We start from the raw sequence: 24,085 nt of genomic DNA, 5'->3' as shown, positions 1-24,085 counted from the left end.
AATAACTCAGATCTTTTTACTAAAGTAAAATTTATAATATCATAATGAAAACGTTTTTAATTACATAATGTACAGACTTTTATACTATTTTAAATAAGTAGTAAGCAAAATGTACCTACTAAACGTGAAACTAGGCTACTCTTAATGCAAAATTGCCCTATATAAAGTGTTATAATTATATAAATTATTGGAATATTGCTTGATGTTGTAACGTAGCGTTATAGGCAGAATGAGCTTAAACACTGTGTCTACACCAGACGCGGCCGTTATTGCTCGCGTTAGTTGCAACAGCTGTTTACCCGAGACGCGGAAAAGCACCTGTTACAGAGCAGAATGGGCCATCCGTTTACTGTCGGACATTTGTCGCTCGCGCCACGCATTTTAATCAATCAATTGCCTGGATTAATAAATAAGAAGTAAATATAGCAGACAATATAAGCAGGACTTCTCAGCTGCGCGCTTGCAATATTCACAAGCTCACACAATACGTGACAGAGGCTGGCAGCAGAGAAATCAATTCAGTGAATTACACTGCGCAAATCAAAAGTAATAGTCTACTACCCACTGGATGAAGAAGGGTTGGCTCTCAACAGAACATATAATATTCATTTTATTTTTCGTGTTCGCATTTATGAGGAAAAAACGGACGTGACAAGCTCCGCAAGCGGCACTAAAGTGCTTTAAAACTTTCACATAGACCTCGAACAGAAAGCACAAAGCCTTTCATTAAAGTCGATTTCGTTTTGTATTAATTATATCTTAATTTTTATCAATGTTTCATCAACCAAATGCCTGGATTTAATAAATAAGAAGTAAATATAACAGACAATAGATAATCTCGAAACGGAGGCGCTGGCGAGTGAACTGCAACTCGTCTCATAAATGAACCGAAAGTCAGCGTATAGACCTGAGAAATATATCTATTGAAATGTCTACTTTTAAACAGAACAAATCAAAACGAAAGACAAACTGCTCTCTGCTTATGTAGGCCTAATCCTTCTGAAATGTACATTTCTCTCTGGCGCGTCAAAGATCGCGAGTCTGCATCCTCAACTTCATCTTTGCAGCACACAGTGACTGAAAACACTTGTTATTAATAAAACAAATAAAATGTCTCCTTGCTATATTTGATGTATTCATATCATTGCTTTTGCCAGTTCATTGTGACAGCTTTTAGGTGCTTTATTGGCAGCGCCACCCTTACATGAATCACTGCACGCCGCATTTTTTTAATATTCATTTATCGGTCAATATAAATGCCGATACCGATAGTTATGAAAATGCCTAATATCGGCCGATAATATCGGCTCGCCGATATATCGGTCGGGCTCTAATCACCACATCAAATTCTTATTAACCATTACATAATCAATTTAATCAGTGGTATGAGCAGGCCACCACCTACTTTACTTCAAACAAATGAACAAATGATTTTACCGCAAATGAAGAGATGGGACAAAATCCTCATCGGAGCTGTCCCCATCTTCCAAGCCCACATTTTTTGGGTTATCCCAAAAAGCATCCATGACAATGCAGAAAATCAGTCATGTATAAACACCTTAGAAATGTTTTATAAATCAATTAATCTAAATGATACACAATATACATTACTTACTAGGTATTCCTCAAATCATTGACCTCCTCTTCATCTGGTGAATCTTGCTTATCCTGTTTGCTAATATCCAGGGAATGCCTGCTGCAAGCATAACAATAAACACATGACCAAATAAATAAACAGGTGGAAAGTAAACAGAAAAGAAACATATCAACCCAAATCAAATATGGGTTGTCATATTTGTGTATCACAATATCACAATATGTGTTGCAAGGCAAGCTCACCTGTATTCTAAAACCTCAATTTCTCCCTCTCTAACCAACGTTTGAACAAGCGCATGGGCATTCATTTCTTTGATTGAAAAAATGAACAAAACAATCAATCACTTTCTGCAATACCAACATTGTCTGAAATGTTACTGCTTTTGGGAGAAAAAAAACTTACAGGTCACGATCCGACTCCTCGCCGATACTCGACACCACTGGTTGTGGTGGTCTGGACTGGCCCTTGTGTGGCGTGGACGTTGTCGCTTGCCAGAGCTTGTAGCTAAAACATAATCAAGAGGACAGGCGTCACCTTTACACATTGTGTAAATTTTCTAAACAATGTAAAACTGAACAAAACATTTATGACTAGTGCTAATCCATTACGAAATCAAATGCTTCGAAATAGTCTAGTTAGCAAACACGTATTTTTGATTAGCCTATGCTAAAACATGAATGCAGAGACACATATGTGATCAGGGTTATTAGCCTAGGTAATTATGTAGCACTATAAGGCCCGACGGAAAATGCATATATGACAATAGTTGTCTGTCAAGTTTGCCACATAGATAGAAGCGACCCAATACAACAGATAGCAATGTACCATGCTCAAAACAAACACGTTGGCTCGCTAACGTTAGCCAGTCAGCTACCACAGATGGTCATGGATTGAACACATTTATAAACACAAACAAGAATAAGGAATAAAGAAAACAAAGACATACTTACAATTGCATTAGCAGATACGCAAGGTCAGCATCTGTTTTGCATTCTTCATTTTCTTTTAGCTCTCGTCACTCAGTGAATGCACGACCAATGTTGTCTCTTGTGCGGTCCCTGGCACGGTCAAAAAGTTTTTTCCTCTCTTTCACCTCCTCCGCCGATAACCGTCTCTTCTGTCTTTTCGCTGGAACATGTGCATTATCCATCGTCGCTTGTATAACTCAGGTTATTACTTCTAGCTAGTATTGAGGTGGGCGTGTGTGTGTGTGTGTGTTGAATTGCCGTAAAGCAGTTCGTGTTTCGCGCTCGTTTTCGTCTCGCTTCTCACGAGACTTCCGATTTTTATTTTGCCGGGACGGTAGTCACCATGTTGCAAGGTTGGTTTTACGCCTGGGAACGCTGGAGGGAGCTGGTAAAGTCACCAATATCACCAGAACAGGATGTTTAACCATCCAAATGATTTCTAGACAGCATTATTAAGTTAAAAAAGTCACCAAGTTCTGCTTTAACTACAAAAAAGACAACATTTGCTGGTCCAAAATTGGTATCCAGCAAACCAGCAACCAGAATCCTATGCTGGTCCCAGCATGCAAAACATACCTTATGCCGGTGACCAGTAATGCAGGATTTTTCAGTAGTTTATATATCAAAATAAGTCTCTGGATGCAAAAACACAGGATACACATGGTACTTATCTATCTGGACATTGTTTTCCCCTTGAGGTGAGGTCAGCTGGAAACAGTGAATACAAAATATACAGTTTTAATTTATATGCAAATGCTTGCTTGCACTTTTTATTGTTACATAACAGTGACATATGAATACTTCAGTTAATTATTGTCTTTTGTGGTTTTTAAACTTCTTATCTTATGAACGGGCCAGCTTTACCACCCCTCCCAACCACATGATGGCCACCTGATTCCCTTTTATTCTGGGAAAGAGTATAAGCAGTTACTCTAAGGACATCTTACTTACATTGGCTTACATCTCAGAAGAGTGAACTAAACTACAGAGAAAAGTGCGGCAAACCAACTGAAGAGAAGATTCTTTCTTTTTTTTCCGGTAAAACAACAAATTATATATTTACACTGACTATCTGACTACCATTATACAGATGCTTATCTTTGCATTATGTCTGCATTTTATTTATATATTTATTCATTTTATTAATGAATGAATTTCCTTTATATTGGTTGGTAGGGCACTTTTGTAAGTTTCTCTGTTTTCAAAGTCTAATAGAGTTATTCTAGTTGATTTTAGATTGTTTATTAAATTTTTTATTTAGCCACACGACAATGCCGGTGGAATTTGTTTTCGGTACAGTATGTTTAAGCTCTACCTCGTGTATACATTACAAACAACAAATACACAATACACTTCACAACATGTAACAATACAAGATACAGTGGGTAATGACAATAATGACAATTGATTGAAAGATGACAATAATTGAACCAATGGTAATGATCTAATATTGACAAAACTGCATTTATAGGTTTTTCAACAGCATGAAGACCACTTTTATAATAATAAATATATAATATTTTAATAAATAAATGGGAATGATTGTTTACATAGAAAATCTTTTATAATCATATCCTTTACATGTCTCAATTTACTATGATTTTGTACAGATCAATTTCAGATTCAGAAAGAAGAATGTCTCACACTGTCATACCCGTGAACTCTTCAACTCTTGTCATCCAGTTTCAACCACCAACACAAACACCAGCAGCTGGAACCGGGACAAATGTTCCTGTGCCTGTTTATGGACAACAGCTAGCAGAAGTTTCACCTCTTCATGGAATTCAGACATTTCTGAAAGGCCAACCAAAAGCCCTTGGGGTGAGAAATTGTTCAAAAATTTTTAGGTGGTATTTCAGTCTGAGGTAAGGAAAATTCGTGAACAAATTCTAAAAAGGGAGTGGTGCATACATGAACAAAGTGTAAGGGTGGATTTCCTGCAGGGATTCAAGCTGCAAAATGGTAGAAAAGGTCCTGGTTGCGTATGCAACCCACCGTTCCCTGAAGGAGGGAACGGAGGACGAAGTCGACGTCGACTGAAAGGGATCACACCAGGGAGCCAGTCATCTTCGAGTACTATTGAACGAGCCAATGGAATTTGGCGTGCGTGACTTGTATCGCACAATCCGCCCCTGCGGCGCGGGTATAAATACGGAAGTGGATGCACGCACTAGTTGCTTTTTTGCTGAGGAGCCGAGCGTAACTCGGAGTCAGCGGTGGTCCAGCAGTAGTGGCAAGGGGACTACGTCCTCCGTTCCCTCCTTCAGGGAACGATGGGTTGCATATGCAACCAGGAGATTCCCTTTCAGCCATGAACGTCAGACATAGTCGACGTCGACTGAATGGGATCACCAATTGAAAACGCCACTAGTGCTGCCACCTTGCCGCCTGTACAAAAGCCTCCTGAACCTTCCGCAACTTGAGCCAGAGATGGAAGGGCTTAGGCCAAGGAAGTCACTGCTGTTCCACAGGACCACTGGGAAAGCGTACCCTATCAATGGAAGGAAGGGACGCTGTGGAAACCACATCATGCCCGAATGGAGGTAACGTGGAGAATACACATATGGACTGGGCAGATGACCGGGCAGTACAACATATAGAATGTCACCTGGATGATTCCAGCCTATAACAGGCGCGAGGGTCAACCGAACAGTGACGGCAGAGGGAAGACACAGGCTCGCCGGAGGGAGCCGACCATGGAAGAATGCACATATGGGTTCGCCGTAGGGATCGCAACATATGGACCCAGCCTAACACAGGTTCCACCAGTGCATACGAGTGATAGGCCTGGCTTCGGATGTTCCACCACATCCGTTGCCTAAGGGAATAGAGGAACTCGACAGGGTTTGGCTAATTAGGGGAACTCTACTGGAGCAAGAATTGCGCACGTATCCAGTCCATAGGAGGGAAATGACGCAGCAAGCCGACACTTCTAACCGGGCTTACAGTGAAACTGGCTTCATGTGAAGGGATCCCACGGGAAGCAGCGGTTCGACACATAGGCTAGTTCTCTGGCAAACATGATGGGTGTCGCCCAGCCCCCAACTCTATGTAACATCTGTTCAGCGAGGCACTCTGTGTCAACGAAGGCAGCCACATGTAGTGGGCCAACCTCTGCTTGGAAACTGCCTCCCCTTCTGCTGGTCTCCGTAAACAGACAAGAGCTGGTCTGAGGTCTAGGCTTTGCATTCTGTGCACGTATAACCGCAATGGAGCAGATGGGACAGAGAAAAGCCAGGGTTGGGTCTGCCTCCTCCATGACAGCGCTTGAAGGCTCACCACCTGCTCTTGTAGGAGAGGTAGGAACTTTGGGCAAATATCCAGGCCGGGGTCTCAGATTTCGTGAGAGGTAGCCGGCCCAAACTCCAGGCACGATTCGCTGACCGAAATGTAAGCAAGTCCCCACCCTCTAGTAGAGACCAAGCAAGCAGGAGAACTGTTTCTTTAAAAACATGAATTTTAACTGCTTTAACCTTTAACCTGCCTGTAGAGGCTCAGGGGAGGTCTCTCAGTGCAGTAGCACCAGAGATAATCCCAAGAGGGTAAAGAGGGGTGCGCAAGGCTGATATATTCTCCTTGCTCCCCTCAGGATCCTGACGATCAAATCGTGCTTCCCAAGGATTGGCACCCTACTGCATCATGATGTGTGTCAATACAGAGGCAACACATTTTGAGGGTGAAAGAGACAGCCTCACTCCAACCCATCTAGCAGGATGAAAACACTGAAGTGATCGAAAACATTCGGGGTCTCCTCACGGAGAGAAGATTCTGTTCAATGAATAAGTTCCACTTCTAAGGGGAGCAAGGTCCACGGGGCCAGAGTTTTTTCTGTGTCGTGGGATGTACACTCAGACAGGAAAAAAAAACAACTGGCGGAGGGATGAGTCCGGAGGGGCAACAAATGTAACTGTGTACTGCCCTTTGTATGTGGCTCCTCAGCCAGTATTTATGTACACTCGTTCTAGGCCTGGAGAAACAAAATGACTGTTATGGACTGAGGGTTTGGCGGCAGGCCAGGGTGCTTTCACACGGAGCGTGCTGCTCTGCCACGGCCACCTAGGGACTCGGCCGTGAAGTCAGTGCTGAAGCGGTCTTTATATGGAAGAAGCCGAGCGGCTGCGCTGAAGAGTTTCAGTTGGGCACACAAGACAGGAGCACTGCTCAACACTTAGGTGTGACTAAAGTCACTAGTTTTGGAGCAAATTTGATCAACACCTAGGTGTGATGAATATCACAAATTTTAGCAACATATCTGCTCAACACCTAGGTGTGATGAATATCACTGAGCTTGGGCGGAAGCCGAGCGAAAAGGAATTGCAAGCCGAGTCTGACGGTATAGTTTGGAACCATCTGGACCGGTTGGGAAACATTTTTGGCTTCTACGAACTGGGCCAGGGAACCACAGACGTACCCAAGGTGGGGCAGCGAGGTGGAGGACAGGGACCCGGCTCGGAAGGCCCGAAGGCGGCCCGAAGCAGGTTCTGAGTGTGGTGAAAAACACTTACCCGAGACGGCCAGGGATGCGTGAGAAGGCGGATGACTGGGTCCTCGAACCGCACCCAGCTGCCCTGCTGGCGGACAAGAAGGGGCTGAGGGGTGCAAGGTTTTACAGGGTCGCACACCGCCAGACTTTCCCTCTTGGGACCCAGGAACAGAGGATTTTGCTCTTTCTTTTAAGTGTGGGTACCGCTTGCGTCACTTTTTTGGGAGCCAGCGGTGGAACAGATACACACACAAACGAAGACTCCACCCGGCCCTCACCCGGGGGGAGGGAGTGGATCTGTGACCAACTCCAAAAGCATCCTCCTCCATCCCTGAACGGCCCACACAGGAATTCTTTCTCTGTTGTTTGCCACCTGGCTTGGCAGCGCCTGGAGCGGGCCGGGCGTCCCTACTGCGACCGGCTCCATGCTGAGGCCCAGCGGCAGGGGAATGCCCTTGGCGACGGGGTGGAGGCAGCAGTGGGCCCGAACCTGGTCCGCATCAGCTATATCAGCCAGGCTGAGCCAACGATGGCGGTCCTGAACCACTAAGGTGGACATCGCCAGACCAATCGCGCACACCACGACACTCGTGCCCCGGAGGGTGAGGTCAGATGCAATGCGGTGCTCACCTATGAGCGCACGGTCTGGGCTACCCTCGTGCATGTCCATGAGTGCCCTGGCCTGACCTGTAGCAGTGCCATGGCACACAAAGAGGAGGCAGCTTGTAAGCTCTGCCCGTCGGAACAGACGAGAACGCACAGGCCTTAGGGGGGAGACGAGGATCCCCCCAAAGGGGAGCGGCCGCCGGACACAGGTGCAGACCGCTCCACTGGAGGGATAGCCTTGCAACCCTTCAGAGCTCCTCCATCAAGGGTAGTGAGGGGAAGAAAGCTATGCAGGCAGTTTCTGGCAGAGAAAGGTGCCTTCCACAACTTGGTAAGCTCTCCATGCACTCCGGGAAAGAAAGGCACTGGGGCGGCGAGGTGAGAACCAGTGCTCCCACCCCGAGATACCAATCCTTCAACCGAGACTGAGCTAGACATTGTGGAGGATTCCACTCGAGCCCGGCAGCCCATTTTCAGCATAGCTGACATTTCTGGATCTGGCTCGGGCAACGTTACACTCCCAGAGGGAGATAACATAGCCGAGTCATTATCTTCAGAGGCCAGCTCACCCTCCGATGCTGCTATCGACACCTTATCCTCTGGGGGAATCCCAATTGAAACGGCTGATCGGTCCAATACAGAGGGACCAACACGTTCAACAGGAATTCCATCGGCTGTCGTGTGATGGAGGAGTGCGGAGCCCACAGGGAATGGTTACTGGGCGAGACATTCATCACTATCCCCCGATCACCCATCCCACATGGCACCCGGGAGTGGGGCATGGAAATGGGGACTCCAGCTTCGCGGACGAAGGCGAGTCTCGATCTCAACACCGCGACAGTCATATTCCCGCAATAGGAACATGAACCATCCACAAAAGCTGCTTCAGTGTGCTGTAAGCCCAGGCACGTGATGCAACAATTGTGACCGTCAGAGAAGAACAGGGAATGACCACATCCAGAAACGCACAGGTGGAATGATATCTTGAAAAAGACGAAAACGCACCCGTGTTGCTCTTTCAGGAAATAGGACGCATCACCAGTGCCGGAGCACACAGGGTGAATGACCGCGGCAACACTGAACAGTGAACTGAAATGGTGAAGCACTCACTTTTCCGCCCTCTAACCAGCCGTCAACAAACACAAACATTTATAAATTTGTTGCTGTTAAAACAGCAGTTGAGAGCTCAAAGCTCCCGATCACCGCTGCAATCGTGCTGTAGAAACCACCAGCACTGGGAGAGTTTCCAGAAGAACACCGACACACACGCGCTCGTTGTAAACAACAGTACTCTTCAGAGACATCAAACGATCGCTCCGAAGCGAAAGGCGACTAGTACGTGCATGCACTTCCGTATTTATACCCGCGCAGCGGTGGCGGAGTATGCGATGCAAGTCACGCACGCCAAATTCCATTGGCTAGTTCAATAGTACTTGAAGATGATTGGCTCCCTGGCGTGATCCCATTCAGTCGATGTCGACTACGCCTGACGTTCTCGACTGAAAGGGAACTGTATAATTCTTGTCTATTCCACCCACTGCTACTTATACCAACGACGGAAATAAGCGCAGTTACAATAGCTTAATATGTGGGAGAGCGTTGCTATATAGAGTGACAATATTGTATTGCTATAGGTAGCACTTCAAAGTCAATACCAAATCAAAACTAGTTAGCACATTATTTGTAATTGAAAAGGTTTAAAGACAAAATATGGTTATGGTTACACTTAAAGTAGTTACAAAATAGATGTATGAGATGATGATAACTTATACCATTAATCTAACCCAGAGCATGTAAAATTTTACCTGAGAGATAGATAGAGAGAGTGAGTGAGTAGACTCTAGAGAGTAAGATAAAAGAGGAGGTAAAGAGAGAGAGATCCAAGAAAGGGACCCAGAGAATAAGAAGAGAGCCAGAGCATAAAAGAGAAAGAGCATCAGTTACAATCTTGTTTTATCCTTTCCCTGACCATGTGACTTTAACCAATATGTGAGACATTCAAACTGACCAATCAGATAATTACAACTTCCCCCACCGTACTAAAGGTGTGACAATTAACCGACCCCCAAAGTACACACATCTTGGCCTACAGGTCTTGATAACTATCAACTATTTGTTAGTTTCAAATATCTTGGATTATTTTCAATTATACAAAAGCATACACGTTTTTTTATTGAAGAATGTGACTTATTGCCTTGGTGACAATCTAAGACAGCAATATAAGATCAGGTTAATAATTTATTTACTTTAATTTGTCACATCATTGACACAAGTGTACAATGAGTGAAAAGCGTGTGTGCTTAGATCCTAGCAGCAATGCAGGATAAAGAATGTGATATAAATGATACAAAAAAAAAACCCACCTCTCCACTGTGTCACCGTTGATGGTGATGGGGGACTGAATGGGTGATTCAGATGACTCCTTTCTGTCTTCTGAAGTCTACTATCCATCTATAGACAGATAAAAGGGCTCTGTATGGAAAGGAGTGTAACAATGATCCAGAATACAATTTTCCCTTGTGTTGCAGTTAATTGGTTGATAGTACTTTGGCAGTACTTTCTTCATGTAGCAAGGTGGAATAACTCCACCGATTGGGAGATCGTGCGCATGCGTGTGGCTTATTGGCTGCCCTTGTATGGAGTATAAAAGTGGGCTTTGGCGACCGGATATGCGTCTTGGTATTGCCGTGATGTCACGTCATCTGTTGCCGCCGACGGTTCAAACCGTTCGTGTCTGCGGTGCGCTCGCTGCCTACTTGTCACAGGTATGTTCAGCCGTGTCATAAATGAGTGTTGACCCTGTTTAGCTGCTATCCGTTTTATTCACCGTGAAATATTTATAGCATGTCATTTACAGCGATTATGTTTCTAATGGAGTGGCTGTTTTCCCGCATGGTGTGCGACCATGAATGGTTTGGTTACATTGACCATCCTGCGGTATGTATAATTATAGCTTTGTTGATTTTAGTAATGTTACTCTCTTTAACATATTGCTATGCTCTGCAGGTTTATCTGCAGATCTGAGGGTTCTCCCTGCCTACTTAATGGGATTGAGCGTCAATATTAACTCGTGAAGCGGCTAAGTGTGACTATGTTGCTGTTTTGCCTCTGTCTAGTTTTTATAGTAACGTTGAACTGTGTGCACGTTGGTGCTGTATCGTCATGCGCCTCGGTCGAGGCTGGTGCAGCATTGGTTGGCTGGTCTGTCTTCACCAGCTGCCGCCTGCTTGATCTTCTGATTGTGCATTAGTACATGGAGTTTCTTTATGAATGTTTGTTATTTTTTGTGTAGGGTATCTGGACTGTGTCAGGACGACTCATGCACTTATACATGTAAGAATGCTTTTAACCTCTCTGACTCTGGTTCATAACTCAGGTTGGGCACCACAGAGTCTGCCCCTAATGGCGTTCATTGACACTTTCATGGCGAACTGAGTAAAAACCAAGCCTCCCCTTTCCAACGAGAAGGAACTTGTGTACGACACACAGCAGGGGGGTCAGGCCTCAAAGATGTTATCTCCTCAGAGCCAAGCCAGAATGGAGACCAGAGCACATTCAAACACACACACACAAGAACCTTTCTCCAATATCCTCACTGTAAGGACTGGGCGAGGGGTGAATCTGAATAACTAAATACATCCTAGCTAAAATCCCATTGCCTTCAGGCCCAAAAAGCCTGGATGTAAATTAACATACACACACACACACACACACACACACACACACACACACACACACACACACACACACACACACACACACGCATCCCCCACAAGTGAAGCCCGCTCAGGACAGAGCGTGGTGTCCAGTTACGAGACATTTTTATGACTGACTGGAATGTCCCAAAGAAGGTGATTCTAAAGAGAAAGAAACTTCTCTTTTTAGACATTTAACCAGATATATTCGATGTGTTTTTATGTGTCCATTTGCCCATGTCACATTGGAATGACTATGATTTTATCGTAGCTTAAAGTGAATTATAAATGCCTTCATTATGCATTTCAAATATAACTGTCTATTCCCATAACTTGTACACATAGTTCTGGACACCTCCAGAATGCTTTCGGTGTGATCAATCAGAATACGTACAGTAATATCCAGTAAAATATAGTTTACTATGTTTTCCATCTTTGGAGTGAAAAGAGACCAAAACTAACATCACTGGTGTTCTTAGATAACAGCGTTTACGACCCAAAGGAATTTTCACAGAACTGTGGCTCTCTCTGAATTCTAACCAAGGAGGAGAAATGAATCCTGTATTCATATATATATATATATATGCTATTATATATCCACTTGAGAATTGTATGAACAATGTATCTAAGTTCCCTATTTCATGAGTTGCCTTTTTGTGGTTTGGTCTATGTTTCTCGACAACTCTAATGCGATAAGGTTTTAAACTTTGCCAACTAATGTTTAACCAAATCCATTTGTGGCAAGTTTGGTCTCGATAAACTCCAATCTTCATTCCCCATTTGTTAATTGACATTACATTTTGCTAAACTTTGTGACACATTAGTATTATAAGAATTGTGAAGATTCTTCTCTTAAACACCCAATGAAACTAGAGATTTAAATGCCTGGTTATAACACAAAGGGTCATAAAATCTCCCTCCAAAGGGACAGCTCCTGATTGGACCCTCTTCCAAAAGAAGGCGAAAACGTAAGGTCTTCAAAAGGACTGAATACCAGTTTATCCCTCTCTTACCCTCTTGTCCTAGTGTCATAATGTAACGTCTCGCCTCCGGGCGAGCTCTTCGCCTTTCTTTTATTTGTTTCTAGTCTAGTTTGTGTTTTTTCAGTCTTAGATAAGTCTCCGTGTTTAATTCCAATCGACGTGTGAAAAGAACACCGCGTGACATATCTCTTCAGCAAATCCATCTAAAAGGGACCTTTGAACGAGCGCGCGCTCGTTTTGAAGGAGAAACACGCGCACGTGACCACGTGGCGAGAGACGCACACACGCTTCTTCACCAGCCATGCAAGGATGTAACGTTAACTCCGCGTGATTTCCCCGTAGAGATCTTTATTTCTTTTCTTTGTTAGTCAAAGTTTTGTTTTCCGTAGTCGACTCTGTTCACTTCCACAAAGTGAAACGAACTTAGCCAAACTATTTTCCTTTGGTAATGTTACCCCAAAGACTTGGAAACTCCGTTCAACACGCGCGCCAAGCAGCACCCAGTGACGCTTCCTAAAGGACTCAGCTGGAATGCCGCGACACAGAGAGACCCAGAAACTTAAGTATATCTCTTTATAGAGCTTCTAAGAAGCATTAAGATGATGTTTTTGTGTTGTTACAGACAGGGGACTGTCAGGGGACTGACTGAATGTTGCCAATGCTCTCTCTCTCTCTCTCTCTCTCTCTCTCTCTCCCTCTTCCCCTCTCACACGTGTTTCCATTGTCCACACTCTATGCATTTCTCGTTCATCGATGCCTTATCGTGTTTTGTTGTTTATTATGTTTGTAAATACTTATATCCCATGTAACCGTAGTAAATACATAAGTAGTTCTGCCTTATTAAATTCATTATATTCATTTGATTGATGTACTGCCTTTTTGCTCATTTTCAAGTCCCTTAAGTGTCAAAAGATCTTATAGCAACAAGCTTACAAATTAAAGATACTTTAAAGAGTATGTGTTTATAGGGCAGGAAACCCAATTCTTTTGGCCACAGAATTGCTTTTCCTGAAATCCTATAAAGTAAGATGATATTGTGGATTCCCACAAATATTAGTCTGACAATTGAGCTAATTAATTTAGCCTGTTTTGTAAGACGTGGTCCGTGTAGTTAATTGCAATCAACTTGTGGTTAAGTGCAAGGATACACAGACATGCATGCAGGTAAAATGACATATCATCCCTTATCGGGAGTTTTATTAACATGTAAGACTGATCTAATCCAAAAATGTATGAATAATTATTAATTACCATTTATTAATTATGATATGCAAATTCCCCACGGATTAGATCCGCCCCAGAGTCTTTACATTTGTTATGGTGCATTATTCACTCTGGGCATTGTAATGTAGGCCGTGTTTTCTTGCATCCAATCTTGACGTGTGTGGGGGGGGGGGGTTGGGGGGGGCGTGTATGGGGCTCCTGTTAATTTGGCAGCTAGCCTGTACCTCCAGGAACCTCCACTGCTGGTCCATTAGTTAAATTTAGATATAGGTTTGTTGTAATGTGTTTCTGATGCAAACAGCGTGAACGTTACTGTAAAATTGATTCTGAGAATCTTGTGATTTGTTTTTTACTATTTTTTATGAAGTGCTGATGAGAGAAATAAAAAGTCTATTTTTCTATATGTTGCCCCACGTCTCTTTACCCACGTCCTAGATGACGAACCTGTGCGCCCTTAGGGCGGTTAGTCCCCAGTATTCTGGGGTGGCGTAGTCGACCGTTGTTGCCATTATTGGAGCTTTTATTTTGCTCTTAGAGGAGACAGTGGCTCCCTCCACTCCCGCTTTGCCACATTCAGTAATGCTTTGTTGAAGTCCTTGGCCACTATAAACGCAGCCTCTGGTTATTCAAGACCAATTTAAAAGTTTTGTACGACAATCGTATGTGAATGTCGTGTGCAGTGGTAAGGCGGCTTGAGTCTTACTAACATGCCAGCTCACCTGCTTCTTTTCTGGCGATGCTTGCGCAAGCGGTCGGTCCGGGTGATTGGGAACGCTCTGTTGTTTACTTTAAAGGTGCTGTCTGTAAGAATGACAGCTAGTTGTCGAAATAGGTACTGCAGTCCAAATTCAAAATATCAGAGATCGTTGTTTCTCCCGCCCCCTCCCAGAGAGCTGCACGGGTCCGATTTTGTAAATCCGCACCCGCCCGTACCCGCAGTGCTTAAAACCGCATCCGACCCGATTTCCGACAGCAGCACTAATTAAAATCCGCAACCCGACCCGACCCGCTTAAAATAGAACGAGACCCGACCCGCACCCGAAATAAAATCAGTTTAGCCAATCACATTATAGACAGACTTTTTTCAAATTTTTATTGCCTTTGGCGGCTTGCCTTAAGACAAGGACAACAGCCGAAGCTGTCAAAAAGCCGATAGCCTATACAGAACATGGCTAACGTTACCACAAAACAATGCAATTTCGTCTAGCACATCAAACAATATCACACCACACATAGGCCTACTTAACAGTTTTAAATTAGACAATAACAACAGTGTAGGCTATGTGATAATTTTAAATGAAAGAAAAGTCCAGTTGTATGCGAATCCTAAACGCTACATATATCGGCCTGTGCATTATGCTACTTAACTAGATATAAGACTTACAATTAGGGCTGAGACGTGAAACTGTTCCGTTTATGAATCCAGTGCGAGGTGATTAGATCCTATTTGTGGTGTTTTAAATTGCTGTGTAAAAAAAACACATCGTCCACTGTTGACGGTTTCAGCTGACTCCTCCGCTCTTGGATAACGTATCCAGCACAGGAGAAGTCTCGCTCACTTGCAGCGCTGGATGCAGGGATGGCGAGGATAGACCTCGCAATCTGGGCAATATTAGGGAAAAGGTGAGCATGGTCTTGCCACCATGACAAAATGTCAAAATGGTCCTCTTTTGGCGATTTGTGATGGATGTAAGCAGCCACTTCGTCCTGATACTGCGGGCCCTCATCACTGGAATCTTCCACGTCAGATAAAGTGTCCGCCGACACTCGAACTCGCTTCTCCGGTGGGGGGTGGTGGTACTGCTCCTCCTCAGGACTTCCACGCTTACCCTTAAGGTCTATAATAAATGTAAACAAATATTGTGGTGCAAAAATTTTATGGACGTGACATTTGCAGTCAAAACTGCATTTTATAAATGAAAATGCATTTAATACCAATATGGAAACGTCTGTTTATATATCCATCAATACTCCCTTAATAAAGGAAAAATATCAGCCTACACATACGTTTTATATTTAATATGAGGGAAATACACAATGCCTATGTGTGACACAAAAAAATCTGTAACTTTTAGGTGGCAAATCATTTTTCTTTCGTTCAAATCCCACTCCGACATAGAAATTATATAGGGTAGGCTACTGTAGGCTATTAGGCCTACGTGTGGTAGGCGCTAGGCATTAAAGAAAACATTTAGTTTCACAATTTTATATATATTTATATATTATTTCATCAATGTTGATTATATGAGAAGTGAAAAGCATAGTAGCCTAAGATCATAATTTGTGCAATATGTCGGGAGACAGAGTGGGCAGACGTTATTGACCACTTCATTAAGTTTCTTATTGTATAAAGCATTTCTTTAAAGTGAATTTCGTTCTGTATTAATTTTATCTTAATTTTAATCAATGTTTTATAACCAATTGTCTGAATTTAATAAATAAGAAGTAATAGCAGGCATCAGGACACGGAGCGGAGGCAACGGCGCATGAACTGCAGAAATTAACGAAACTCAGCATATAAGCTACATGCATCACAGACCTGATAAATATATAGCAAGCTTGAAATGTGTACTTTTAAACAAAACAATTCAAAACGAAAGAAAACAGACTGTTCTGTCTCCTGGCTATATTTGACATAGGCCTATTCAATAATCATTAGGCTACTTTTGCCATTTCTTATAACCACTGATAATGTCCATTCAATCGGGTGATAACATCCGAAGCGGGTGGTTTCTTTGTGACATTTTTCATGAACCTCTCAATAGTTAATATTGTTCTTTTGGTATTCAGTTTATACAGGGTTTCAAATGTTATTTAATAAAAATATAATTTTTTCCCCCCTGTGGCTGTGTTGCATTAATACTGACCTTTCACAAGGCGCCGCATCTCACTGTGCACGCTTGCCACTTCACTGTCAGCAGCAAGTAGCTTCATACTTTTTAGTTTAGGATGCAGGAACATTGCAAGTCTGTGCAAACGATGAATTTCGAACTTGTCCTGGAGGATACTGAGGCATATCTCCTTCAGTGAGGAAATGGTCATGCTATCATTTGAAGAAGCTCGCAAGTGGCGTCTGATGCGCTCATTCCAAACAATGGTTAGATGGAGGGTCGGGGTTTTCGATGCCTCTAACGCTTTAGTGGCTTCCTTAAATCGCTCCAGGAATGCAACAAAGTCGGAGAGGACCTCTTCATCCAAATTTGTGAGGCGGTCAACTTCCCCTCGCTCTTCCAGAAGTGCGCGGATGTCTTCATATTGACTGCTGATAGACTCTAGCATTGTATGCAGGGAATTCCAACGTGTCTCTACAGAGTTTTTAAGAGTCTTTTTCAGCCGAGCCTGGAGGTTGGTCTGCTTGAAATATGTCACCAGTGACTTGGCCGAGTCAATCATTGCAGTTACTTCTTCCCCACACATATCCTCCTGTAACGGTTTGAATGTAGTGTACAGGACAGTATTAAAAATATGGGTAGCGCAGCTCAATCTGGTCACTGTACGCAGGGCTGCAACAATATTTGCGCCCCTATCTGTCACATATACACGAGTTTGGAGTAGAAGTCATCAATGCCAAATTTACGCAATGCGCTGATGATGGCTGGTTTAATGTTGTCAGCCGTTTTACGCAGTGAACTGTCCCACTCAGAGTTACACAGCACTCGTTCGATAAGCTCCCACTTATTGTTAATGTAGTGCAGAGTAACACAAAGGTAGCCGTTTTTTCTGTAATCGTCAGTCCACATGTCCAATGTAACAGCTCCATTACTCTCCTCCAACTGCATTTTAAGTTCTGGGATTAGTTTTTGGCGAATCTCCTCTGCATATTTGTGACCAGTCACGGAAACTAGGGACACAAGTCGGTTCTGGGGCATTTGGAGTTATTCATAGATTCTGAGAGTGTAATATCCAAGCTTTCCAACGATGTGTAACATGTGGAAATCTGATAATATTTGGAGAAGTTGTGGCCCTTTTAAAGTAGGCACTTAAAAAAGCTCAAAGAGGAGAAAACGAGCTAAAGATTGTGCAGTTCTCACCTGTCTCTGTTGCTGGGGGTGTCAATTGGGCTCATTTACATCTCATTTAGATAAGCCATACCCCCTGTAAAGCTCCTCCATGTGCTTTACAGCTTTTTTTACACTTCGAATGAGTGCACTTCTGCCGCACTAGGCGAAAAACAATTGTGCTGCCCCTCTATTTGCAACGTACCAGCAACAACACACAAAGACCAATAATGCCATATAGCCTGCATATAACGCGAAACCAGCAACAACACATAAAGACCAATATGCCATATACATATAACGCAAAACCAGCAACAACACACAAAGACCAATATGCCATATAGCCTGCATATAACGCAAAACCAGCAACAACACACAAAGGCCAATATGCCATATACATACAGTATAACGCAAAACCAGCAACAACACACAAAGACCAATATGCCATATACATATAACGCAAAACCAACAACAACAAACAAAGACCAATAAGCCATAGGCCTACATATAGCGCAAATAGTACGCAACGCTCGTGTGCCCAAAATGTCAACAATATTAAAGTTTATGTAGGAGGCAAATGCCTGCTGGCATTTTTCTTTAAGCAGTCATTTCTGCAATTTTCCAAATAATCACATTTCACCTCCTCAAATTACTGTTGCAAATCTCTTTACACCACTTTCTTATGTGCGTATACACACACAAATGAAATGTCCGCAAGCACATTATATCATCAGCAGGTTCAGCATCTTAAATAACGACTAAAGAGCAAATGAAGCTTAACTTACATTTCAGAAACACGCACGGCAGGCCTTCATCGCAGCAGCAAAGGTCTTAACTGCATCCTCTATTTCGATTCTCCGTCACATATGAAACAGCCAGCCACCGCTGTCAGCGAGCCGAGCCGCCGTATTGAAGCACTGAGGGCGAGCGCGCTGCGCCCATACCTCCGGTTCAGTTTCCCGAGCCCACGAAGTGCGGCGAAAACATTTTCGGTGTAACTGCCAGACGGTTCATCTCGTCTGCGACAATCTTTGCGGCATCCATCTTCATTGAATTTTGATATCAGAGAGAGCTGGCCAGAGCACAGCATAATAAGTAGCCATGTGGTTGACTTGGAGGGCGGGGGCAAAAGCGCCGGGTTATTCAGTATGGAAATACACACAGACAATGACACGCCACGCCCCTACTGCATGCTAGAATCTCCGAAAACAAGCCGATTTCAACCTCAAAATGTAAGCTTTTAAATATACCAATACTGCTATCTCAAACATGGAGAGGCTTCTTCGTGATTTCAATTAACAGATTCTCCAAAAAATTGAAAATCACCAATTTTGAAAAAAAACTCTTCTTTCTCATTTTGCTCGAAAGTTGTGCTGCCGACTTGTGTCCCTGGTTTCTGTGACGGGTCACATTTGTTAACACCACGAGAAACCGTCGTAGGGTCAGGCAGTAGTTGTTTAACATCCACACGACCAGCCCGAGCACCAACATCTATCAACCCTTGTGCTAATGCAAAAAATCCCTCACCGTGTACTGCATCAAAGGGTCTAATATCATTGCATACAAAGTTCACAGACAGCCTGGTTATGGTGTCCTTATCATCTCTACGAGGCACCTTCAGTTCTGTCCCCTTTGAAAGATACTGTTCGATAGAACTGGTTTTCGGTTTGTTACTGCAGATTGATTTTTTAAAACTGATGAATGTGAACTGATGAACTTTAAAAGTGAATGTAACGTTAGGCCTAGAGACTCATGGGAGGGCGCGGGCTCAAATAAACTAAAAACAAATATTTTATCAACTTGAAATACAGGGCAGGCATAGTTTTGTAGATACATTTGCACGTGACTGTTTTGAACCCGTGTTTAGACCCGCGTTTCCCCGTGTCCGACCCGACCCGCATCCGTATCCGACACAGTTGGATATATTTCACCCGTTTGAGCAAAATTTCAGGTACCCGCGGGCTTTTTAGGTTGTGTGGAATCTGCAATATCTGATCTAGTTTGTTTGCTCGTTTCCAAGGCTGCAATACACTATTTCCTGCCAACTGGCATCCCAGTGTGTCAAAATACTATAGGGTGAACTGGCAGTGGGCGAGATCACACAGACCAAAACAAAAACAGACATTTAAACACGGAACGTGTAAAATAATAAGTAAAATATCTGGCTTTAGAAGTATTTTTTCAGAAAAATTAGTATGTGAACTTAGCATGTTTCCTAAATATCTGCAAACATATTACGGTATTTTTATGCTTTAGTAGAGTAGAAAAGTTACATACAAGTGCGTCCATGAGTGAAGGGTCATCAAACGATGGTTTATTGTAACTTTCCCAAGTTCTGATGTTTGATCTTATATCCAACAGGGTTTGGATACATACATAATAATACTGCTAACATCCAAAACAAAAAACAAAACTAGAAACACAAAATAACAAAAAGCGTTGCCCGGTGCCATCTTTCTCATGACTATAATTTACATAGTAAAATTGTATAAATTTATAGTGTATCAGTCACAGAGAAGAATGTTTTAGGATTTGCAAAATATAAAAAATTCTGAAAATTTGCTATACAAATCAGTATGTGACCTAGATATTTTTGTAGTACAAGCATAAATGCATAATTACTGCTGTTATAAATTTATATTGTTCATGTAATATTGTTCCCCAAAATTTGATACGGTTTTACTTTATAAAAGACTCTCTTGTCCTTCACAGACTGTCCAGATAATGATTGGTCTGTTGACTCTCCTGTTGGGAATCGTGTCTACAGTTTATACAGCTTCCATCTTTGTTTTTAGTGGTATTCCTTACTGGGGATCTCTCATCGTAAGAAACACAATTATACAATTAAATGTTGTGTCTTTTATAACATAAGTTACATTTTCCAACAGAAGCCTTGACTTTTGTCTTTCTCTCTGCTCTCAGTACATCACCGCAGGCTCACTCTGCATTTCTGCAGAAAACAAGCTGAATTCACCGTCCAGTTTGTGTTTGGTATGTACACAACACTTGTTATTTTTAGGGGTTTAAGCACCAGAGGTACTGGAACCCTGTTGTGTTTGTACTGATTTTCTGTAGTGATTTTGTGATGTATTTCCATTTTAAATGTTCTGAAACTCGTTTTTTCCCAAGATTTTTTTTAAACTTTTCCGAACACGAACTATGCTAGCCACTATATTTCTGTATGCCATTGTCGCTTGTGACAGAAGCATGCCAATATAAGGCTGTTGCTCCAATCAATTCAATCAATTTTTTTCTCATTGCATTTAGAGATGTTGCTAGCAATTAATACAATACATTGTATTAAATAATTAATACATTTTTCAGAAATTGTTATTTATCTCCTGAACGCAACATCGAAAATTGAATAGACATAAACTACATGACATTTGAGCTACAACTTAAATTCCTTAACAATGTAACTGAAGGATCGGTAAAGTTGAAAATTTATATGAATCTTCTTTTGTGGAAGTCATAACAATAGTATGACTCGGGTACATAAAAAAAAACATGTATTATACAATAAATAATACAAATAAAAAGTCAAGTGATCCTCATTTATATAGCGCGTTTAACAATGTAGATTGTTTCAAAGCAGCTTTACAGAGATAAACATATAATTTAAGGTAACAGAGATTGGTTTGGTTTTATAGTGGCTCTTGAAAAATGTTTTTTCCAGCTAAAGTTAGTTTTGATTGATTCACTTCCGTCTAAATGATCATTTGTTTTTAAATTAGGGGCCGCTAAGACGACACCGTTCTCTCTAAACAGACTTTAAACGTGAACCTGTGATAGACATTGATGGCGTTCACATGCGCATTAAGAATTGATTCTGTAGTTATGTGCGTTTGAATATATAACTGTATATATATAACTGAATATATATCAAACTGATGGCATTTTGAAAGATCAGTTCTCAGACGAAGTGATAGAATATTATCCCCAAAACACGAAAAACAAATCGCTGAGTCGCCATTAAATGTCTGCTCGGATGATACTGTACTGTTTGCTGTAAAAACTACATTATTTTTAATAATTTAGTTATTAGATACATTTCAATCATATCCCTTAATCATCCACATGAGACATTGGTGCTTGGACCCTGATCATTGATGCTTGGGGTATATTTTATTTTATTTATATTTATTTATAATTTATAAGTTGTGTATTTTTTTAATCACACTCCATAAACCTTTCCATCTATGTTTACAAACTAAAGTTCTTGCTAATTTATTAATCTTATTTATGGTTGTTGTTTTTTCTACCTATAGGTGAAAGGTTCACTTGGAATGAACATTTTCAGTGCTATAACTGCAGGGATTTCATTTATCGTAATTTCATTGGATTTGGGTCTAGGGCCATTCAACATGTACAATTACTGCAATGATTATGATTGTTATTATATTGAGGACAAGTATAAGGTATGTCATAAACTTTTATATTCACATTTATTTAGTAATTACAGTTAGATCACTGTGTGGTCAGTACACTTGTCAAAAGTCAAGCCTTAATCTGCTTTCATCTGTCACTTCTTTTTTCTAACATTTCAGAAGTATTTTATAGATCTCTTGCTATAACTGATCATTTACAATGCAAGAAGGCATTATACGTTAATTTTAAACTCAGTCCAGTTTGACCTATAAATATGTTGTATTACTATATGAACCTCAAGGATGATAGATTCTGAACTTCTGAACAGCCTGTGTACTGATGTGAGTGCTAATTATTAATTATTTTGTCATTATTATTTCTGCTAATGTTGAATTCTCTCTTAGACTCTCTATTGGGGAATCAGTAGTGTATCACTGATATTCGCCTTCCTTCAGTTTATCATCTCCATCTGTCTGTCAGCATTTGCCTGTAAAGTCTCCTGCTGCTGTTCTCCACAGGTGAGTGATTTCTCCACAAACGTTCGACAAACGTTTTTGTCAGCTGAACTCCTTCAGATATGGAATGGACATTGTTTCTTTCAAGGGTGCTTACACTTGGGTTCACGCTTCACAAGAACCAACAAGTACTACAACTTACAATACAAATTGATGAAACCTTTTATCAATTCTACTTTTGTTGAATCCCTTTTACCATGTAAAATTCTCGAGCTTTAAACTTCTGTTCACAAAAATGTTTTATGTAAATATAAAGTGAACTTAGCACACATTGCATTACCAAATGTTAAACTCGCAGTACTTGCAGAGATGGAGTTTGTGAGAAGCAGCATTTACTGTGAACCCAGCAGCTCTAAAAATGTTGTATTATAAGCGGCACACGTCACATGTACATGATCACAGTACAGCTTTTCACTCCGAAACATGCAACTACTAATTCAATGGAGTAAATTTTTCCCTATTTAAAAACAGTTCAAATATTTTATTTCAAGACTTTTATCAGGTTGTCCTTAAAGCACCATTTCTTGTAGAACTGCTTTCTTACAGATCCCTTATTCCAAAACATGATTTTAGAGCTAGTAATGGAGTTTGAGACATTGATATTCAGAGATTAAGCGAGTATGAATTACCTGAGTGTGTGTGTGTGTGTGTGTGTGTGTGTGTGTGTGTGTGTGTGTGTGTGTGTGTGTGTGTGTGTGTGTGTGTGTGTGTGTGTGTGTGTGTGTGTGTGTGTGTGAGTGTGTCTCAAAAGTGTTCAGCAGCAACGTCTCTACTAATAACAAAACTCCAAGTTTAACTGCTTTAAAAACAGCAACATTACCATGAGAATATCAATAGATTTTCAGTTGTGAAATTATTTCAAGAAATCCAAATGAAAGCATAAACTTCCTCACCAGGACATTACAGAAGTATTTCTGTCTTTTGCTTGTTTCTACTCCATTTGAAGTACATTAATGTCTATAAACCTGTAATACTGAAACTGTCTGTCAGTGTCATTGCATGTGTGGCATTTCACAGTAAGACATAAAACTCTCCATGTGTATTTTTCCAAAGGTGCCGTTTGTTCCACAAGATTTAACTCAACATCCCCGTTGTTTTGGGCACAATCACTTCCATGATCTTAACAACTCAGAGGTAAGAGAAGCTTGTAATCCCAGTTTAATTAGATTTTGAGTAAAATGGCTCTAAAAAAAACAGTTCCACAAAACAAATGTATTATTTAAATTTAGTGTCATTATATATGAACTGGAAGTGTGTAAAACACTGAGTAATGGGTGCATGAATTGTTTGATAATATAAATAAATAAGTCATCTGTAAGCAAGGAAGCTGATCATATATATTATATTTCTTGCAGATATCTGTGGTCAGTAACCCTGCCATGCATCACCTTCCTGCAGAAATTCCTCCACAATACAGTGATTTTAAATAAATATGAATATTAAAAGTTGACAGAGTTGAGTTGGGACACAAGGGTTTTCCGAGTGATTTCCTGTCCATTATCTCTAATGTCTTTCATTAAAAAGAGAACATGACAGCAAATGAAAAATTACTTGATCCAATAATAATTACAGATTTTATAACTCACAAATGTATAAGAAAATTATGAAATAGTGTCTTTTCTTGAATAGTTATTTAATAACTATTCAA

General features: G+C 41.5%; 1 protein-coding gene across 1 annotated transcript; it reads left to right on the top strand.

Annotated features, from left to right (window-relative positions):
• The first annotated feature begins 4,200 nt into the window (after window positions 1-4,200).
• On the top strand, window positions 4,201-23,867 carry LOC143718438 (membrane-spanning 4-domains subfamily A member 8-like). Its single transcript, XM_077209499.1, has 6 exons — window positions 4,201-4,386; window positions 20,267-20,377; window positions 20,477-20,545; window positions 21,823-21,972; window positions 22,327-22,440; window positions 23,793-23,867. Exons 1-6 carry the CDS (start codon window positions 4,201-4,203, stop codon window positions 23,865-23,867), a joined length of 705 nt encoding a protein of 234 aa, XP_077065614.1.
• Window positions 23,868-24,085: the final 218 nt, after the last annotated feature.

The sequence above is a fragment of the Siphateles boraxobius genome, unplaced genomic scaffold, assembly GCF_051911475.1.
Source record: "Siphateles boraxobius isolate OS27281-9 unplaced genomic scaffold, OSU_SipBor_1 61, whole genome shotgun sequence".
NCBI lineage: Eukaryota > Metazoa > Chordata > Actinopteri > Cypriniformes > Leuciscidae > Siphateles > Siphateles boraxobius.
Note: the sequence above shows the minus strand (reverse complement) of the source record. Positions and strands in the feature narration are given on the sequence as shown.